The 22576-nt window shown below is 40.1% G+C and overlaps 1 protein-coding gene across 4 annotated transcripts in view; it reads right to left on the bottom strand.

The window, feature by feature from the left end:
* Positions 1-1068: 1068 nt before the first annotated feature.
* Positions 1069-22576, bottom strand: part of FAM114A1 (family with sequence similarity 114 member A1) — a 61605-nt gene continuing 40097 nt past the window's right edge. For 3 of the 4 annotated variants that reach the window (XM_061191322.1, XM_061191321.1, XM_061191324.1), the window contains exons 8-14: positions 18437-18560; positions 13323-13414; positions 10948-11109; positions 9607-9746; positions 7223-7295; positions 3130-3183; positions 1069-1890 (exon numbers count right to left, since the gene is read on the bottom strand). In XM_061191322.1, coding sequence (XP_061047305.1) covers positions 1789-1890; positions 3130-3183; positions 7223-7295; positions 9607-9746; positions 10948-11109; positions 13323-13414; positions 18437-18560 — 747 coding nt within the window. In that variant the 3' untranslated portion in view covers positions 1069-1788. The remainder of the gene's footprint in view (positions 1891-3129; positions 3184-7222; positions 7296-9606; positions 9747-10947; positions 11110-13322; positions 13415-18436; positions 18561-22576) is intronic. The other variant, XM_061191325.1, reaches the window with a different exon arrangement.

Here is a 22576-nt window from a genome sequence, read left to right as displayed (position 1 = left end):
TGGCACAGTGGTTAAGAATCCGCCTGCCAGTGCAGCGGACACAGATTCGATCCCTGGTCTGGGAAGATCCCACATGCCGCAGAGCAACTAAGCCCGTGCGCCACAGCTACTGAAGCCCGCATACTCTAGGGCCCGCGAGCCACAACTACCGAGCCCGCGTGTCACAACTACTGAAGCCTGCATGCCTAGAGCCCATGCTCTGCAACAAGAGAAGCCAATGCAATGAGAAGCCCGTGCACCACAACGAAGAGTAGCCCCCACTCGCCACAACTAGAGAAAGCCCGCGCACAGCAACAAAGACCCAAAGCAGCCAAAAAAAAAAAAAAAAAAAAAGCAGGTAGGAAAACCCAGCTTTAATTGATTCCTCAGAGAATTTTTTTTCCGGATTATAAATTCTTATATTTTCCATTTCGTTGTTTCAGGAGATACACAAATGAAATGCAGGATATTGGAAAATAAAATGCTGAGAAGTAGGATGATAGAAAATATCCCTACTTTGCCTGTATGGAACTCTATCAGGGGAATAAAACCAAAAGTCAATGAGGGATTTTTTCACCCTGGCAAAAGTATAGGCTTCATTTGGCCTGGAGAGAGCCACTGTGCAACACACCTTGTGACAGTACCTGGAGGGATGTCAGTGGGGCTCCCAGATAGGAACATTGTACAGGACCCCCCACCCAGAGTGACCATCTGGGGCTCGGGGGGGGGGGAAATGTCCATTGACAAGGCCTCTTCTGGCTGCAGGGTCTTCTGTGCAGGCTCCTGGATTGTGACCATTTAGTCATCCACACATCAGCATTTTCTGTCTTTAGAAGCAATCATTACATTTGCCATTGGCGAGTGTGATCTGTGTATTCATGGAACAGCTTGACTCAACTGTAGTAGATTTAAAAATGCAGTCCTGGTGGTCTACTCTGTTGTAATTCCCTTAATTTTCTATCTGAATACTTACAAGCTTTATGATTGTGCTATTATGTACTTATGGTCATAAGAATTCAATTTTAAACAAAATATTCTTTAGTATCCCTTTTCATATGTATTTTCATCCCATATGTAAAGTTTGGGATAAAAAAGTACAATCAGTTGAAGGGTAGAACATTTAAAAAACCACTAATTTACCTTGTTCTTCAATTTTTAAGGTTTAGAAAAGTTATTAGTATTTTAAAGCATTTTAAGAATTATTATAAATCCTCTCTCAGCATATCTGTCTCTACTGGGGTGAGATCATGTTCCTCTATTGTGAGCACACAGTAGGAGCTCAATAAATGCTTGTTTTGAGAATACATGACTATAAACAGATACTTATGTTCCTCTTTCACCATAATAGGTAATATCTATGAGTAGTGTTATCTCTGACAGTGGCATTAATATAACAAAACTAAGTTTAGGATAAGAATTGATTTTAAGTCATACTATAAGAATGGGAAATTTAAAAGTGGAAATTTAAAGTCTAGGGTCTGCTCATGAATTTCCAAATATAACATGCTTGACCAGGAAAATAGAAATGAATATTTTGAGTGAACTCCAGATAAAGGAAATTATCAATACAAAGTCGTGTAAATTTAAATTAACATAAAGGAAACATAATTACTTGTAAAAAACAACCGCATACATTAAGAGAAATGATACTGTCTTTGAACTTGCATTCTCAATCTGTCTGTGCAAAATTGCTTGTAGTGTCTCCAAACAGGCATCTGTGGTCAGATGCGTCGAAAACATTCCATGAAATGGTATATATCAGAGCAACAGGGCCTGCTGTTTCCTTTAACTAGATGGAGTCTGGCCAGGTCATGGCTGTGCTTTGGAACGACTGGTCTGGATGTGTGAAACCTGCAAGACAGGCAGCAGCAGCTGGAAGGCATCCTGTATGTATGTGGTGCTATTGCAGCCCTATGAAGGGAGAAAATGGTGGTTGGAGGGTTATTGTCAGAGTTCCAGCTTGACAACTCCTCCCATTTGATAATGTTCCTTCTCCTCATACCCCACACTATTTTCGAATATTTTTCTTTTAATGTTGGTGCTTAAAGCAGATGTAAACACATTTCTTTGGATGTTTCTATTCTGCCTCTGACTGCCTGGGTTTCCTCTTAGCTGTGTCCTCCAGAACCTGCCTCTATGGTTCCTTGTCTCTTCTTGTCAACTCCATCCCCCTCTGTGGCTGTGTCTTAAACAATAACATTTGTTGTCACCACATTGTTATTCTTGTATCTTGGTAGTTTCCCTTAACGATAAGACCCAATTCCTAAACGCATTGCTATAAATACATAGGTAGCCCTCCCTGACTTTTGTAATTTCCAAATTTTGCATTTGACAGGTACTTCAGACAGCAAGAAACTACTGTATATGCATTGCCCATGTTCAAACTCAACTTGTCAACACCTTGTGGCTTCAGTGGGGTGCCCTGGGGCTACAGATGTGCCAGTTCCTTAGAGTTGGTCCCTAATAGAAGGTTTTCCCCCACTAACCGCAGGTGGAACACAGTGCCTCTGAGTCAAGAATGAGGCCTCCTGGCCTTCTTTTCTTCGATTTTACATCGTTACTTCTGGCAAAGCCACAGCTGTACGGGGCAGCTGCATGTCCGTGTTACAATGTCCTGGTGGGTGGGCAGGCCACGGAGTGAGTGGTCACAGAGGATCTTGCCTCTGGTCACTGAACGGGCAGATGCTAAACATTCTATTTGTCATTTTTGCCAGTCTGGAGCTTCGACCCAACTAAACTCAAGGTTATGTAAATGGAGGGAAGTGCCCATTTTTATGAAAATCACCACTGAGCAAGAATCCCTCATTGCAGCCAATTATCACAGTGTTAAATCTGGTGTCAAACTTGGCAGCAGAAATGTGCTTCTGTCGGAGGAAACAGCGACAGAAATAACATGCGAGCTTAGCGTTTCTCTTTATAATCAGAATTCTTGAAAATGAGGTATTGCTGCTTCACCCGAGGGTTTACAGCTGGTTTAACTACACAAATGTACTCAAAAAAGACTTTAGACGATAAAATTTAGAATTGCGATAACACTTGCTGCCTGGGAGAAACACACACACACACACACACACACACACACACACACACAAATGTAGCTCTAACATTTGCTTTGATTCAGAAGCACTTTCTCTCCAGGAGGCCACTTACCTCTAACAATACACTATTGATCATGGGGTTAAGGACCTCAGCCTTCTTGTTGCTCTGTGGAATCAAAAGGATGAAATTGACAGATTAGGTGCTCGTACTCCAAGGCTTGTCCCAGAAAATGTAAGACGCTGGCTTTGTTGAGGAATCTCTTAGAGAAGAAGGGGAGAAGTGGAATGCTTACTACAGACAAGGCTTCATATTTGGTGCTTCCCCTACACAATTATTTAATTTCGACAGAAATCTTAGGAGGTAGGTAGGTACCATGATAACCCCAATTTAAAGATGAGAAAATAGGGGACGTCCCTGGCGGTCCAGTGGTTAAGACTTCGCCTGCCAGTGCAAGGGGTGCGTGTTCAATCCCTGGTTGGGGAGCTAAAATCCCACATGCCTTGTGGCCAAGGAACCAAAACATAAAACAGAAGCAATATTGTAACAAATTCAATAAAGACTTTAAAAATCGTCCACATCAAAAAAAAATCTTAATAAAAAAATTAAAAAAAATAAAGATGAGAAAATAGGATTCAGGAAGGTTGAATAACTTGCTTAAGGTCATGTAGTTAGAAATTTACACTCAGACCTTTTAAAGTATTTAAAGGTAGTAGCAGGTCTGGAATTAGGGGGAGGTGAGTGAGGCTGAGTTGTACAGGGTCGGATTCAGTCTTTATTTAAAATTTTGATATTTTGTTCATCATGATTTTTTGGTGTTAATTTTGATTTTTTAAAATACTGCATTAAAATATCTATCTAGATGACTGAGGTTGTTTCTTTGTCTCTTTTTGTTGGGGGGGAGTCCCCTTAAATTTGGTAGACATGTTAAGTACGTTTACTTGCCTACCCTAGTTCCAGCCCTGGTCTGTAGTCTTTTTTCTTTTAAATGCAAACACGGGTACTTGGTTATAGGGTGTGTCTTCAAGGTTGGCAGTAAAGTTAAAACACTCTTAAATATAACTTGCAAACAGGTCAGCATATCCCAGTTTGCAAAACATGGAAAGCGCAGAATACAGAACCTGATATTAAGTAGGTGTTCAAAAAGTGGGAGTTAGTGTTCATGTCGCCGTTGTTATTATGTCCAGTCTTCTCTATCTAAAATGTTCAATCCACTCTTAGACAATAAATAATTACAGGGACTAGAAAGAAGAGGTCAGTCTTAATAGGCTGCTTTCCCTCACTGTACTTGAAAGACTTTATGGCAAACCAAAGTATATAAATGAACTATTTCTTCCCAGAGCAGCCCACTTTCACTGACATTACTCTACCGAGGGCTAAGTAATGTCCTACTGGGGAAACCAGAATGGAGTCTTGGGAAAAAACTCTTTAAAAACCCAGTCATTTTAGTAAGTAACCAGAAAATCCATTATGGTTTGCTTTCATGTTTATTTGATTATCAATAAGCCTCTAAAATATAATCAAAATGAGGGCAATAAAATGGCATTGGTTTTCAGAATCAATGAGATGTGCAAGCAATTTAAATAGAGTCTGGAGAGCAATATACACTCATTAACTTCAAGTTATGAATAATGGCTCTTTTAGAGAATAGAAACAATGACTTGATGTGAATGATTCATCACAGCACAAGATGAGAGGTACTGTTGTCGTGAGATGGTATTTCAGTAAACTCCATTTAGGTTTGGCTTTTTCTTTCTCCAAACGATAATCTGTGTGTTCCTGATTTTGTTCATACAAACATTTGGACACAAGTGTGTGTTGTGTGTATGTGTGTGTATTTTATGTGTGTGTATTCATTCAAGTACACACTTATCTGCTAGAGCTTTGCTACTCAAAATGTAGGATATGAATTAGGAGCACTGTTACCACTTGGGAGTTTGTTAGAAATGCAGAATCTCAGTCCTCATCCTAGACCCACTGAATCAAAATCTGCATTTAATAAGCTCTCTAGGTTATTTGCTTGCACATTAAGGTTTGAGAAGCACTGTGCTGGAATACAATACATTAAAGGGAACGGAAAGCAATACCATGAATCTTACCCACTAACGTAAATTAATTAATGTTTAACATGAATCATATAAAACATATAACACACATAGACACAGACGTATACATCCTCATCACTAGGCAACCGTAGAGAACCAAACAGTTAGCTATCTGTCTGCTGTGTCTGATGGGCAGCCAACTGGGAGTTGAGTTAACTGGGTGAATCGTTCACCCTTCTGAGACTCAGTTTCTCAGGTAGTAAACTGGAAAGAGTGAGAAGAGTGTACAGTAGAGCCTTGGGAAGCTGAGTCGCCAAGGTCATTCCATCCTGATTAAGAGCTCACACCTCTCTGTAAATCTAGCAGTTACACCAAAGTCCATGGGCATCAGTTAACTTAGAGGATGCCAATCACATAAATGTATTTTATCAAGCCTATCCTATCAATGAGCTTCTACCCTCCCCCTTCACTCTGCCTGTTTACAGTGAAGCTCTATTGCTGAAGGCCTGAAATTAGACAAATATAAAAGCTGGTGTTTTACAAAATAGGAGAAGCAAACCATATTCTTTGACAGCAGAATGTATAGTTGGTATGTAACTCATCCTTTATCAACTAAGCCACTTACAGAAGTCTGAGAGGCACACAACTCCTGACAGCCCAGTCCACAATCATTTTTGCTTTTTTTGACAACTGCTCTTTTTGCCTGGGGTGGGGGTAGGAAGACGGGTACCCCAGCAGCAAAGTAGGTCTACACGATACGACCCTGTCCTCATCACTACTGGAGACACCAAGATGCATATCTGAGCCTTTCAAACCTTCTCACCCAGGATCCTGGAATTTGAATGGAGAGAACTAGGAACTGCTGTAGTTGAGTCACATTAATAGCAACACTTTAGAGAGAAGGTACATGAGCTCCGGTGATGGGTCCCCCCCGGCTGCTCATATACCTCCACTACCTTTAATAAACTCCCCTTTCTATCTAAATTATTTAGTGCTTGTTTCTGTTACTTTGTGTTAGGAAGAGACATGTTGAAGTCCTAACGTCCAGTATATCAGACTGTGACCTTATCTGGAGATAGGGTGTTGCAGATTCAATTAGATAAGATGAGGTTGTACTGGTCATACCTTAATCCAATATGACCACTGTCCTTATAAGAAGAGGGAAATGTGGACACAGACACACACAGAGGGAGGATGATGTGAAGATAGAGAAAGAAATTGGGGTTACACTGCTGCAAGCTAAAGAATGCCTGAGAAGCTGGAAGAGGCAGAGAAGGGTCCTTCCCTAGAGGCTTCAGAAGAAGCATGGCTCTGCCAATACCCTACTTTCAGACTTCTAGCCTCCAGAATGGTGAGACAATACATTTCTGTTGTTGAAGTCACCCAGTGTGTGGTACTTGTCAAGGCAGCCCTAGGAAACTAATACATTTGTAACCCAAACACCCTAGCTAAGACGGGAAGTGAAACTTTCTGTTTCTCATGTAAAGAATCATCTGCCTTTGCATCCAGGGCCGTAAAAGGAAAAGTAGAAAGGTTGAAAAGGAATAATTGCCACTATCTTCTCCAATCTCATTAGGCTGAGTTACATAACATGACTGATTTCTAAAGAAAATAACCAGAAGCCATAGCTCCAAATGAATGCCGAACCTTTCAAAATTGTTGCCTCGAGAATAGAAACACTTCTACAGATTGATTGGCAAAATTTTTTTTCTTTTGGTCAAAGTTGAAGTGTAACAATAAAGCACAGACATTTTTGTCTTGTGTGGCTTATAAAATAGGCTTTCAGGGCAACAGTGAATGTGAATATTAAAAATGAGTTATTTTACTAGAGATTGTGGAATTATATATCACAGATGTTAAATAATAGAAGGAACCTTAGTGAACAAATAAAGGAAATGAGGCCCAGAAAACCAGGCCTGAAAATCCACCCAATACCTTGTATGTCTGATATGGTCGCATCAGGGCTAGAACTCAGTCAGATGAGAGCCTTAAGCTGCCTATAGCTAGAGAAGATGCTCAGGCCTCATTTTAGCAAATGTCCCGGCAGAGCTTCTGCTTTGTGGAGCTATCAAAGAAGGTACTATGTCCTCCACTTCATATCACAGCCCGTTGTAGGCCTCCCCCTCAAAAAGGTGAAAAAAGAATCAGTATCATAATCTTACCCCAACAGTGGTTAAAGAATTTGTAAACTTCTCTGATAAGGAGGCCACTTCCTTGCACATTGCAGTAGTTAATCTGAAAGAAGAAAAAAAGAGATTTGGGGATTTTTAATAAAGAAAAATAATTGTACCATTAATACATTTATTGATATTAATACAGTATTCCCTTTAAAAGAAGGGCACTCAAGTTTGAAGATGCTCTGTAGAAATGTTTTCCTCAGTATTCTTCCATGATTCACAATCACAGTTTAATCTAATTCTCACTCTACCTCTTTTCCGAAGCAAAAGCGTATGCAGGAAAATACCAGGCTTGAGCTCCACAAGGGGTATAAAACTCTTGCCAAGGGACTTTTCTCCAGCATTGCTCATTTGAAAATAATAATGAACATTCACTGAGGTACTATGTTAAATACTTTTATATGCATAATCACATTTAATCTGCATAATGACCTTATTAAGGTCCATTATTATTCCCATTTTATAGATGAAGAAATTCAAACTCAGATGTCTCTTCATATCTTGATTATGTTTTTATGAGATGCCTCAAAATAAAGATCCTGTAGAATATGTTTTTTAAGACTTACATCAAAACTTTACCCCAATGTTTATTCCAGCCATTCCACGCCTAGGACTTTACCCCAAGAAAATAATGCAAGATAGATATACATATTTAACAAAGCAATGTTTGTCATAACATTATAGATGATGACAAAAACTGAAAACAATCTACCTAACAATGGTGCATTTTGCCTGATTTTTTTTAACAATAAGTATATATGACTTTTATGAAGTGATTAAAATGCTATTAGCAAAGCAATAACTCCAAGTTAAGAATCTTACATGTTAAAAGATCTAGTGATATCAGTAGAGGCAAGTTTTGTTCTGATAAATAGGGGTTCTGTCTAAGCTATGTATTCAGGTTTGTTGAGCTATATCCATCTATCCCTCCTTCCACTCATCTATCCATCCAACTACTCATCCATCCACCCACCCATCCAAAACTTATCTGCAGAAAGGGTCAGGAGTAAGGCCAAGAGATAGCAAAGAGCAGTTCTGCCTATGTTCTCGGGCAGGTGGGTGGAAAGGCACTTATTGTACAGACATATATGAGGCCTTATTTCATTTTGCTTGGAGCAGCTTGGTAAGGTTGGGACAATCAGGGGCTGAGAGTCAGACAGGAGCTAAGGGTAAGGTTCTGCTTTCCATACTCAGAAACTTCTGACTTCAGCCCTCCTCTTTCAAATCAGCATGCAAATATAAAACAGTACTCAGATGTTTTCCTCAATACTTGAAACTTTTCCTATTTTGCCCTTTCCTCTTCCTTCTTTACGTCGAGACAAGTACATATTCTTTGTAGGCATTTTAAGGGCAGGATTGCGCAGTGCTTATAATATCTTTGATCTTCACATGTTTAGATATGAAAATCTATACTAGATCACAAATCTGTACAAGTGAGGAAAAATGCCATCAGAGACACTAATAATGACTTTTTGGAAGGTCCTTCCACCAAAAATTTGCTCCCCAACCTACAATGTCAAATGTAGTAATAAGTGAAGACTAGTTAGCTAGCAAGTGAGTGAATGTGTTGAGATGTGTGTGTGTGTGTGTGTGTGTGTGTACCCATATATTTTTAGGAGGCTCTTATTTTGGTTCCTGTGTCTATATAATAATGAGAGGGCATTTGGACCTGTGCTGATTTTCTATACCACAGCTTACACTCATACGCGTAAAAGTTAATGGCTTATTCTTCAGCTCCATAATCAACTATTTTAATGAACGCTCCATACCAGCTATTTTCATGTGTATAACATTATATATATACACACATTTTTATTTCACTAAACTAATAATAGTAGCTTATTGAAGAATAAACATATGATAGCAAATATGCACGCAAAAGCAATCCACAGTGAACTGGCTTACGTTAGTGACCATCATTGCCAGAATTCAGAATATGCAGAGCTGGTATAAGTCCCTCGGAACAGTGGGGGTGTGTTTGCATATTTCTGTGAAACTAGTTGAGAAGGTCCATTAAGGTGTCTTTTGTCTTCGTGGCATGTTGAAAATGTAATTATATTCAAAGGTCTGTACTTTCAAGATTCTGATCTATTAAAACAAACACTTAGCTCTGAATGATTTACGGTGTCTTCCCTTAAATCTCTTCATAAATAATTCCTGGAATGTCTAGCTAATTATTACTGTTCTCGCTAACTTGGTTCATTTCTTAAGAGAGTCCTTATTTCTTAAGATGACCATAGAACAATGGAATTAGTTGACAGGAAATCTGAATCTTTAGTAGCTGAGGGTGTACACGTGTTGTGTGTGTGTGCATTTGAATGGCACGTATACATAAAATTGGAAAAATAAGAATTAAAAGTAACATTTACTTTATCAGAACTTTTGCTTGGTCCTGAGCTGGTTTTTCCTCTTCTTGTCCATGAAGAATTAATTCTGCTACTTTATGAAGCTGCTCAATACAGCGAGCTGTTACTTCTGCCAGGCTTTCGATGGACTGCATGTATACTTCCTGAAAGCAAAAAGTACAAGTCAGAAAATTATTCATTGAGCAGATGCTTTCTAAAAAAATCCTGTGACATTAAAACAATTATATAATTCCTGGAAAAAAATCCCCCAAAACAAATATGACCTGAAAAAATTTACCCAAAGATTAATGGGTGTACCTAAGACTTTTCTAAGTGGAAATGCTACCATAAAACAGAAGTGTCGGGCTTCCCTGGTGGCGCAGTGGTTAAGAATCTGTCTGCTAATGCAGGGGACACGAGTTCGAGCCCTGGTCTGGGAAGATCCCACATGCCGTGGAGCAACTAGGCCTGTGAGCCACAACTACTGAGTCTGCGCGTCTGGAGCCTGTGCTCCGCAACAAGAGAAGCTGCGACAGTGAGAGGCCCGCGCACCGCGATGAAGAGTGGCCCCCGCTCGCCGCAACTAGAGAAAGCCCTCGCACAGAAACGAAGACCCAACACAGCCAAAAATAAATAAATAAACAAATAAATTAATTAATTAAAAAAAAACTTTAAAAAAAACCCAAAAAAAACAAAAACAGAAGTGTCACCAGGTCCCAGGGACATAACAAGCCTTCTTCACAGCTGGGTCCCCAGTTCTCAGAGTAGTGCTGGGCACACAACAGACAGGTACTCGTGAAAGCGTGTGGAAGGGAGGCTGAATTGAACAGACCTCAGTGGGCATTTTTCTTTAGAGCGATCTAATTTGAAACTTTCTTTCTCTAAAATTAAAATTCAATGTAAAATGTATTTATTACAAACTCATTTTTGAACATAGGCAGATTATAAATTATGCACATATAAATTTATTAAACTGCAGAATAAAAACTGTGGCAATGAAATTCTTTTTTGGAAAAAGCTTCAATTACCTCATTAGTTATGGGGCATAAGGACCTGTTATGGTTACAAATTTGCATATAAGATGGAATTTTACCCTAAAGATAAATCAACTATGTTCTTAAAGATCTTTTTTCCTTTAAATTATAACTGTAATGCTATGGAGGAAAGCTACTATATCTATGCTAAATCACGAAATGTCCTGGTATAGAGAAATTTTAGTGTTTATTACATTAATACTCATATTTCTATAGTGTGGAATAGGGTATAAATGAAAATGAAATGGCTTTGCTTCACTTAAAATTAGGCTGCTAATAAAATGAACATAATATTACTACTCTTTAGGCCGACGATCTGTAATGCGTTTACCTCGACTGTCTTAGTTTTCCTTTCTTCCTTCTTGTCTTCTTCTGGGTTTTCAGGTTTCTCTTCCTTTTCTTCCTTCTTTGTTTTGTCCTCTGACTCTTCGGCCACGTCTACTGGCACCACGGTTTGATCCTCTTCCACCCAGTCATGAGCTTTTTTCATGGCCTGCAAAGGCCCGCAACCAAAGCAATACGTTTATTGTACAAATATGGAGACACAAAAGCCAATCCCACGACTTGGATCAAACCCTAAACCATCAAGGGTGGTTCTCTGTACATTTAAAGAGTGATGGGGCAATTCCTCAACTACCTTAAAAACACCTTGCTGTTGCTTTCTGGTAAAAAATACAGTAAGAAAAAGGGACAGAATAGAAAGAACGTATGGAGAGAAAACTGCAGGGCCAGAGGAATTTTTGGAAAGTATTCTAAAATGATACTCAGGGCTTCCCTGGTGGTGCAGTGGTTAAGAATCCGCCTGCCAATGCAGGGGGCACGGGTTCGAGCCCTGGTCCAGGAAGATCCCACATGCCGCGGAGCAACTAAGCCCGTGTGCCACAACTACTGAGCCTGTGCTCTAGAGCCCGCGAGCCACAACTACTGAAGCCCATGTGCCACAACTACTGAAGCCTGCACGCCTAGAGCCTGTGCTCCGCAACAAGAGTAGCCCCCGCTCACCGCAACTAGAGAAAGCCTGTGCACAGCAACAGAAGACCCAATGCGGCCAAAAAATAAATAAATAAATAAATAAAATCTATAAAAAAAAATAAAATGATACTCAGATAAGAATAAAAATGACCGTCACTTTGGAAAAGCCATAGTATATTTTTCACTTTTTGTGACCAACTATAAAATTTCATATATATATTCATATATATGAAATTTAGCCAGGGTCATTGCTAAAGCAAATTTCCTCATCTGCTATGTCTCAAGAAGCCCTTAATATTTCATGAACCTAATAATGTATCACGTCGCAAGATGAAGGATGGCTCTGCTCCTCTCCAGCCATTCCAGAACCTCTCAGGGCAGGGTCGGGGGGTGGGAACAAGAGAAGAACTGTGATGAGTTTCACTTCACGTGAGTGCAGTTTGAGCAACTTGTGGCCTTAAAAGTTTTCAAACAAGCAGAAACCACCTTCCCTATCTGTTACTCCCTGAATTTTGAAAGGGCAGACTCACTAGCTTTTATATTATAGTTTAAGCTGTTTGCTTAAGTTGCATCTGAGCTTATGCGAAACTTACTTCTCATTTGAAAATTGCATGTCAAAGTTTAATGTGTCATGGTGTTGATGGCAAGTTAATGGGGGAGAAGATTAGGGGAGACAAAACCTAACAAACCATGCTTGGTGTGTCCTCTTTTAGGGACAAAGGTTTACCTATGTAAATAAGCCAGTGAGACCTTGGAGGCACCACACACACTCTCTGAGCTGCGGCAGGTGCTGTGTGGAGATGAATGAGGCAATTTCCCTGCTGTGTTCAAGTCACTGACCTGCCAGAATCAGTGACCTCTATCAGAGATAAAGAAATTGCTCATCTCTCCACCTCACTGCCTCAGTCTGCCCTTTCCTCACCCACCTTGATGAGTGAGGACCTGTGTCAACCACTGATCGCTAAAGAGAAGAAAGAGAGGGGGTGGTGGTGGGATGAACTGGGAGACTGGGATTGACATGTATACACTGATGTGTATAAAATGGAGGACTAATAACAACCTGCTGTATAATAAAATAAAATTCAAAAATTCAAAAAAAAAAGAGAAGAAAGAGAGAGAGAATGGGAAAAAATGACAGTTTTAAGTAATTAATGATCAGTGACTTCATTAAGAAATGCCATAGCAAGACCTTGTAGGAACTTGCAAAACATCCAGTGATACTCTCAGAGGAACCCAGACAGTGAAAGCTCAGATGGTCTTAGACACGTCGAAGCACCAGCTTTCCAGTGGGCGGTGTTGTGTGAGTGGCCTGGCTCTGGCAGATGTGCTTTCTCTGCCTAATGCTGGCATGTCACTTTCGAGCGGAGGGGAGATGGAATTTGAAAAAGCCCTTTGGTGATTCTGCACCTTCTTTCCTCCTCTAGGCTGAGGATAACCACTGATCTAAGACCCTATTTTAAGGAGAAACGACTTGTTCAAGGTCACAAGGTAATTACCAGTGAAACTGCAACTAAAACGCAGGTCTCACAACACAGCCTAGCACGTTCTCTGCCGTCACATTTCATGATGTTGCCTCCTCGAATCTTAATTACTGACCTGGGACTCCCCTCCTGCCACGTGCCATTGGGACTTGCGGTTTTTCTATTTCAGGTGGATTTCAGGATTTTACAACCGAGACCTTTTAAAAAAAAAAAAAAACCAACGAGCAAAAACTGAGATTCATATGGTGCTGACCTTATTGAGTTTGTCAGGCGTGGCTGCAACATGCAATTCAAAGAGAAGCTCTGTAAGCATGCTAGCAAATTCTTCTCCCTTTTCTTCTATCCCTGGAAATAGAAAATGACAGAAGTAAGAAGCATGAGTTATTCTTCATCCTTCAGAATGTGGCAGCTCCCCCAACCTTAGAGCCCGCAGTCAGAGTATAAGTGGGGGCAGCAGCAGCCCGCCCTCCAGCCGCTGGGCAAAGACAAGCTGTGCCCGTGTATGAGCACAGAGGTGAGGCAGCAGGCTGCAGCTGGGAGAGGGGCTGGTGGAGCCTTGATGCTTGCAGCTCTAGCTGGGGCACCCCTGCGCTGGCCCGAAGGGCACATGAGGGCAGGGAGGGACCTACTGGTCTTGTTCACAGCTATGGGTGGTCAGTAGCTGTTTGCTGAGTGACTGAATGAACAAATGAATGACCCTTCTCAGGCTTGAGAGCCCTGGGACAACACTGTGTTTATGACTTACGGTACTGTTATGCTTAGCATTGCAACCCTTAATGATACTCAGGGTACCCTTTTAGGTCCACAGAGCCACAGTGCTGAGCAAGCAGAATTAGTCTCCATGGATCATCTACTTATATCTTAATACTTATAACAACATTATATCTCTGGAGAAATTTCCCACGGTTTCCTAGGACACCTGCCTGGTCCTACAATACTTCGTAATGATATGTCTTCCCTTCAGATTGGAAGCTACCTAAGGATACAGACAATATTTGTTTTGCTCATTCCTGAATCCAGAGCATCTAACACAGTGCCTGGAACATAACAGGTGTTAAAATGAATATTTATTGAATAAATAATTTACTAATATATTATACCATCGATACTAATATATTGATTATCTATAATACAACATGTTATATATATATCATGAAATAAAAATAACTTAATATTATTGGTGGGCAATAAAGAGGAGAGATCTTTAAAAGTTACAATTTTATATCTCTCATTTGTATCTACAAGTTGAGGCCATTTTCAAAGTTTCTTATAAGTGCTAAAGAATTGATTTCACAATGGATTGTATCACCAGTTTGGGGCGGTGGTGGAGGGATAAAAGCATCATTCATCTGGCCTTATTACATGATCTCAGAAACCCTCTGAGAAGAAAATACCATGGCCTATGTTAGTGGGTGAAGGCAGTAGCTTCAGAGAGGACTAAGCTATGTGAGAAATACTGTATCTAACACTTGTCTGCTTGTGCTTATTTCTGTTTTAGAGACAAAATGGTTAATCAGCAGCTTGTGAAGACAGCCAGGATAACTGGTAGGTCTTTGTTCAAAGAATTTGGCCTCATCAGTTTATCATCACCTAGAATTTATATATTCTCATTGGGGAGCAGGTCAATAAACAAACTAGAGAAGTAAAACATATATGTCAGGTGAGAAGTTGTATGGAGAAGTATAAATCAAGGAAGAGGAATAGGGACAGCTGGGGGTTAGGAATTTCAAATGGAGAGGAGCTGAGAAAATGGCTTTTGAGTAATAACCCAGAGGAGGAGAGGGATGAGCCACACAGATCAGGGGAAGAGCCTTCCAGGCAGAGGCACTGCCAGGGTCAAGTCCAGGAGGGAGTGTGCCTGGCTTGCTCAGGGACAGCAAGGAGGACAGGGTGACCGCCACAGGCGGAGGGAGGCATGTGCCTTGCGGTAGAGGCAGAGATGGCTGTCTTTGTTCACAGTGAAGCTGATACAAGCAAATCATAAAACCCATAAAGCAAGTGCTCAGACGGAGCGGTCTTCTGCAACACTTGATCCAGTTCTCAGGGGTATTAAGAAACCTTTATGGAGGAGGTGATGCCTGAACAGAGCCTTCAAAAATGAGAAGGCTTTAGTCACATGTACAAAGGGAGAGCTACAGGGCTACAGAGTCAGAGAGAGAATGAGAGCGAGAGAGAGAGAGAGGGAGAGGCCATCAAAAGCTGAGATTCTCTCTCTGCTGGGCAGAGATCTTGGTCTCATCCTCTCTCCGTAGGCCAAGTAAGAGGGGCAACTCCCTTGGGGTCTGGTTTCCAAACTGCCTGGTCCTTCTCATCCGCGTGAGGCAGTGCTGCAGGGCAGAGAGAGCCCTGGCCTGAGGCTGAGGACGTGGAGGTTCTTCCCCAGCTCCTGCACTAGTGGCTCTGTGACCTGGGGCCAGTCACAGGGCTTCTTAGCCTCTATTTCCTCCTCTGTAATTATAGGATAATAAAACCCAACCATCTACTCTAGTGTTATTGTAAGGAGCAAATAATACAACAAATGTGTAAGTATTTTGTAAACACTAGAGTTTTATATAAACTATATTGTTAAGTGTTACAAAGATATAAACATAGGGAGATTAAAAATATTTGAGAGTAATCAACACTAAATTAGGATACACGTACTCTCTGTAGCTCCAGCTTTTAAATGTGCGTTCGTTCTGTAAGACAGAGAAATACACCAATAACTTGTAGCAGATATTTTAGGAAAATCATCACAGAGAAAAATGGATGTAAATAAAAAACAGATGTTAAAGAATGTTGCAACAAACAATACCTATTACTACAATTCTTGGTCTGTACGTGTGGCCGAGAAGATCTTCACCAAGTCAATAAAAAGAGAAAATATCTTTTAAAAATCTCTTCACAACAGTGGTAAACCAAATTAGAGACCCACGGCAGTGTGATAAAATTACACTCTGCTGGTAGGACAAACATGCAAATCATTAGCTAATGTTATTAAATGCAGAGGGGCCCAATATTAAATTTATCTAAAAATGACAGTTTATTACATTTTCTAAGAGTACCAAATAAATTATTTGGGTGTTAGGGGGCTTTTAGGAATGCAAGTGCTTAGAAGAAAAAATATGATGAGAATGCTGTGGTTTCTCCCAGAATTTTGCTCCTGGATTGCCTGCTCACCCTCACTAATGAGATTGCTCTCGACAGCTTTTAATTAATCCCTCACCTTTCTGGAGTTGTAACACTCCATCATATTGGATTGATTTAATGACAACCCTGCTGTTCTTCTCTCCCATTCTTCTTTAGGTGTTTAAATGACATTTAATTATTAAATTAAGTTAATTAAAATTAATTGTGTTTTGATAATCTGGAGCTGCCCTTTAGGAAAATGGACATATTATGGGAGGTAACAGGGTTCCATCACTTAAAGAGAGATTAATCTACCATTTCTTAAGCATGCTGTTCAGGACTTCAATTTTTTTTTTTTTTTTGGTCATATTCAAAAATCTCCATTTACTGAAGCTCTATATTAAGACTGGAACATAACACATGTACTAACATTTTCTATTTAACAGTATCGAATCAAGTTTTCTCTCCAAGAAATTGCACTAGTTGGGGATGCCATACTGCATTAACTTACACTGGAAACAATATTTCTTTGATGTTAGGGAGAATTTGGGATCCTGTTTTTATCCATTCTGAATGACACCCCCAATAAGGCAAAGGTCTACCTCAGGCATCATAAACTGAAGAAAAATAGCCTGCATCTTTTTGGTGATTGTTACTCTGGAAAAGGGGCATCTACATTAGTTCATCTTGGGTTCAGAATACTAGCTGCATGACCTTTGACAGCTAGTATCTTAGTTTCTTCATTATTAAAGCAAAGACAAGATTGTCATCCTTTGTGACTTTGTAGAAACACACAAATACTCAAAAACATTGTTCTCCAACTGTCTCTTTGATATTGACCTTTTCCTATGCTTCAGTATAATTGATTCTTCTATTTTGATGCAGTGAGCATAAATCTCATTAAACTGAAGGCACATAAGGTCAGCATGTGGGGCTAAAGCGGGAGATAGTATTTAAAAGACAGTTTGCAAATGCTTAGAATAATTTTGCCCTGAGCATCTAGGCTGAAGCATTTGCGCTCTTGTGTTTGAGCTTTGATTAAAGATATGTAACACGTCTGGGCACAAAATGCTTCCAGAGAGTGGATGATATGCATGTACATTATCACAAGTACAATTGTAAATAAAAGCTATAACTTATTGCATCTTTACTATTTTCCTGGAATTGTGTTAGCACTTTTAATAATAATAACAGCTAACACTTCGAGCAGTTCTGTGTGCCAGGCTCTGTAATATGTTTTTGCGTATATTATCTAATTTGATCCTTACAATAGCCCTCAGGAATAGGTATCACTGTCTCCATTTTACAGGTAAGATACTGAATTTCAGAAAGGTTATATAACTTGTTCAAGGACAAATAGCAAGTAAGTAGTGAAAATGTTGCAAATAAGACCCTTCAGATGATCCCAGGAGAAGCCAGCCTTGCGTGTCCAAGGTTGCTTAAGTTTTCAGCGTAACCTAGGTGAAACAACTGTCTAGTGCTTGGTGATGACATCAATCACTCTCCATGTACACAGCAAATGCTTTACTATATTCTACTCCCAAATGGACAACTTAATCATTAAGTATGTCCAACTTTGGGAACCTCTTTTCCTCTCTCAAGGAAGCCTTGCTTCTCACAAAATAGGTTCTAGTCTCCTTGGGGTCATGTCATCATCTGGCTGGAAGAGTATTGGGAGCGCGTACCTGGCTCACTTTAGTGATTGCCTAAATCAATCAAACCTGACAAATCACGCCTTGATGCACCGTGTGCCTTTGTACTTTTTGGGTGAAGTGTAGGCCACTTACAAATACACCCTAACTCCTACACACAGAAATGAAAAGGAAGAAGAAAAATATGAAAAGAAATCCATTGAAAGACCTGCCCACCATCAACATCAACCACATTCAACAACTTCCACATGCAGGCAAAAAATCAGACACTGGAGCATAAACTCTAGTCATCAGGGCCCTGTTGAGTGCACTGTGCTCTTTGTTCACTTGACCAGATGCATTTGCTGTGTGCCTGTGACATGCCAGGGACACCAGAGAAATAAAGGTGCCTCACTCAGGAGTTCCCACCCAAAGGACAGGAGGACCATAGGTCAATGTGACCAGCTCCTGTGACAAGAGCAGATGCACAGAGAGTTTGGAAGTGGGCAGGAGGAGCACCTGAATTAAGTAATTCTCCCCTGTTCAAAGGGCTGTGCTTATTAACAGCAGTTTCTTAAGGACGGTACCAATCGTTTGTCTTGCTATTTAAGTGGTTATTTTCCTTTACCTTGCACTTCTTGATTCTCTTCATTCTCTAATTCCTTGGCTGCAAAGATGTCTTTAATGGAAATTAGGTCATTTTTTAAGACTTCCAGCTTCTCTCCATCAAGTGATGCTAAAAATGACTGAACCTGAAAAAAAGAAATAGGTCAGCATAACTGTCATCGTTTCTTCTCATTAATGATTTTTACGTACAGCTGTGCCCAGTTCTCCCAGGTGATTCATGGTGTGGGAGGTAACACTGGGTTGAATGTTGGATTTAACCGCCTAGTAACTGTGCAACTTCGGGTAAGTTACATAAGCTCCTTGGGCCTCAGTTTTCTCATGTTTTTAATTGAATATATTTGACAGATAACATTGTGTAAATTTAAGGTGTATAACGTGTTAATTTGATACATGTGTATATTGTAATATGATTGCCACTGTAGCGATATTTAGCACCTCTATCACATTACATAATTATACTTTCTTTTTAGTGGTTGAGACAATTAAAATTGTAGTCTCTTAGCAAGTTTGATGATTATAGTACAATACTGTTGTCCATATGCCTCATACTACACATTAGATCTCTATGGCTTATTTACTACTTTTGCAAGTTTGTACCCCTAAGTAACATCTATCTTATCCTCCCCCCAAACCCCTGCTAACCACCATTTTACTGTTTTTTATGAGTTTGACTTTTTTGAGATTCCACGTATAAGTGATATCATGCTTATCTCACTTAGCAAAAGGTGCTCAAGGTCCAACCATGTTGTCGCAAATGGCAGGATGTCCTCCTTTCTCATGGCTGAATAATATTCTATTGTGTATATATCTCATACCTTTTTTAATCCATTCATCTGTTGATGGGCATTTAGGATGTTTCCATATCTTGGCTATTGTGACTAACGCAATAAACATGGGAGTGCATATATCTCTTCAAAATCCTGTTTGTGGCTTCCTCAAAAAATTAAAAATAGATCTACCATGTGATCCAGCAATTCCACTTCTGGGTATACACCCAAAGGAAGTTTTCTGTTTTAAACTGACAGCCACACTTCACTGTGATCCTTTGTGGGATAAATGAAATAACGAATGTGAAAAACATTGTACAAGTGCAAACAGCAGATGCTAAGTAAATGTTGGTGGTAGCTCTTCTGTCATAGTGGCTGAAAACATACCTTGGTGTCAACCCTGGATTCAAATATCAGCTCTTCACTTATTAATTATGTGACTTTGGGTAATTTACTTAACCTTTCTGTGACTCAGTTCTCTTATCTCTAAAATGAGAACTTATAGCATCTACCTTATAAGACTGTTTTGAAGGTTAAATGAAATGATGTACTCAGGAGTACTTATTGTGATGGTCAATAAATTATATATATAATGTAAACAAACATATATGTAAGACAGAAAACAAACTTATGGTTACCAAAGGGGAGAGGGAGGGAGGAGTATGGGATTAACAGATATAAACTACTACATGTAAAATAGATGAGTAACAAAGATTTACTATACAGCACAGAGAATTATACTTAATATCTTGTAATAACCTATAATGGAATATAATCTGAAAAAAATAACTGAGTCACTTTGCTGTACACCTGAAACTAACAAACTAACAAACAAACTTTAACAATATTGTAAAGCAACTATACTTCAATAAAAAAGTGTATGTAAACAAATATATAAATAGTTGTATGTATATCACAGACATACATACAAATACACTTGCTAGATGTTTTATTGTATTGGGATTACAAAAGCGTACAAGATACATTTTTCTTCTCAGAGATCTTACAGTCTCAAGGAGGGAGGCCCATGTGAACAGGTAACAGCCACACCAGGTGTGAGTGTAGTGACAGTAGGGGGTTTCCAGCAAGGGGGCTGCAAGGCCCCTTGGGGAGGCGAGAGGGTGGGCAGGGATACTGCACAGAGGATGATTCTTAAGCTGGTGTGCTCCCTGTTCACTGTCTTCAGAACCCCTCTTTTGAAACTGTCCTTCATCAACACTTAAAAATTATTTGTACAGATGGTCAGTCAACCTCTGTGAATCTGAAGACCATTTGAATTTCCAAGATGGTCACAGTGCATGGAGAACCATATAAAAAGTGAAGTCTGACTATAAAGTAGTAAGGTTTAAAATTTTTCATTCTGCAGGTCAAACACTTGCCCTGGAGGGAGAGCCAGCAGAGAAGCTGCCATACTCTTTGGATTGTGTTTTAATATTGATTATGGTAGTAGACTTGCAGTCCAGATGAGTGAGAGAGTTAAAGAGGGCATCGCCGAGGCCAGACACCATTTCCCTAAAAGTTGCTAATGCACATCAGCAGGACGTAATGCAACTGGCACCAAGGCTCTGAGAGGAAGTTCAGGGGGAAGTCATCAACACAAAACCCATTAGGCGCCGAGTTCAGCAGGTACAAGTAATGCTCCCTGCATGCTGGCCGCCACCACTCCCTTCTGCCCTGACCTCTTCAGAGTCTTCATTTCAGCTCATACACTCATGTTTAGGGCTCACGGTCCTAGATATGCCCACATCATATCTTTATGGTCCAGATATATTTTCTAAACAGCACTTTTCTCAGAGTAAAGAAAAATGGGTAATTGAATAAATGTTAAAGTACAACGCTTAGTGAAAATGTATACACACATATGGGGCCTCTTGGTTTCTCTGTGTCTTCCGAGGGTAGCCATCCTCCAGGAGTGAATGCATTGGGGTTTTATGCTTTTGGCATCTCCCAGGAAGGGTTCTTTTTAGTGAAGTACTCTTTGGTCAGCATCTTTCTATTACAGCATCTCTTTTGCTTCCTCCTAGTTCATTCCATTATGCTAGCACGATGTGCATTAAATCTTTACTTCAATCCGATAATAAATAATAAATAATCATGCATTCCTCAATATTCATGGAATGCTGACTATATGCTTGGCACTGTGCTTAAGTGTTGTCAGGGACACAAAGGTAAACAGTCTGCCTTGTAAATCTTTTCCCTGAAAGGGGGTGTGGTGTGTCATTTTGAGGATTCTTGTTTACTGTTTTGGTTAAGTATTGAGTATAATGGCAATAAAAATATTAGTTTTTCCTTAAGATTTATAGTACAGCACGTTGCCATGCCTGTTGCCATCCTAGAATCAATCTAGTAGGTAGTAATGATTCCTTATAATTCTGTACACCCTGTCTAAGTTTCAGCCAATGGAATGTTAGCAGACGAGATGTGTACCATTTCTGGGTTAAAGTTTTTAACAAATGGGAACGTCCCCTCTATATTCTCTCTCCTTATGCTGGTGGGATGAAGAAGACAACAAGGCCCTAGAGGACAGTGAAATCCAATACATTAGACTTGGTCATAGGGGAGTCCACAGGGCCAAAGGGATGTGCCCACCCAGAACCCACACTCCCACTTCTAGATCACTCTCCAGGTGACTGAAAGTTCCCTTTCATGATCTGTATGGACCTCTTCCCCAGGCTGTATTCCCTATGGTGGGACCATCCACTGGAGTGTGGTCCACAGTCTATATGGACCTCATTCCCAGGCTGTGCTCCTTATGGTGGGACCATCCACTGGAGTGTGCACTCCTAGGCCCAAGGGATGGACAAAGGTGGCCGTTTGCAGGGGATGTGGATGGCACTTGAACTGGGGCATCCTCACTCGTGTCAATGAGGGTCCTTGAAGCAACAGACAGCTGGAGATAAAGGGAAGAGAGCAGGCAGGAGGGTGATATGAAAATTTGAGGAGTCTGAGAATTCTAAATGGGAACCTGGCCTTCCAGGCCATTCTGAAAGTACATTTGTCAAGGAAGGATGACAGAATATATTTTCTTTAAGAGTTTGTTTCCAAAAGCTCTTTAGCTTTTAAATATTTGGTATGTGCAGTGTTGCCAGATAAAATATAGGATGTCTGATTGAATTTGAATTCCAGATAAACATTGAATGTTTTCTTGGTATAAGTGTGTATCTCAAATATTGCATAGGACATATTTATACTAAGAAAGAATTCATTGTTTATCCAAAGTTAAAATTTTATTAGTCATCCTGTATTTTTATTTGCTAAATCTGACAACCCCAGTAGGGTCTCCATTTGTATTCTTGCCAGGAGCCTGTGAGTATTAGGCTGGGACTAGTGGAGCCACAAGATGGACAGAGCCCGGCTTCTGGATCCCTAAAAGC

This window comes from Eubalaena glacialis, chromosome 5 (assembly GCF_028564815.1).
Source record: "Eubalaena glacialis isolate mEubGla1 chromosome 5, mEubGla1.1.hap2.+ XY, whole genome shotgun sequence".
Lineage (NCBI taxonomy): Eukaryota > Metazoa > Chordata > Mammalia > Artiodactyla > Balaenidae > Eubalaena > Eubalaena glacialis.
This window is presented reverse-complemented; position numbering and strand designations above follow the sequence as displayed.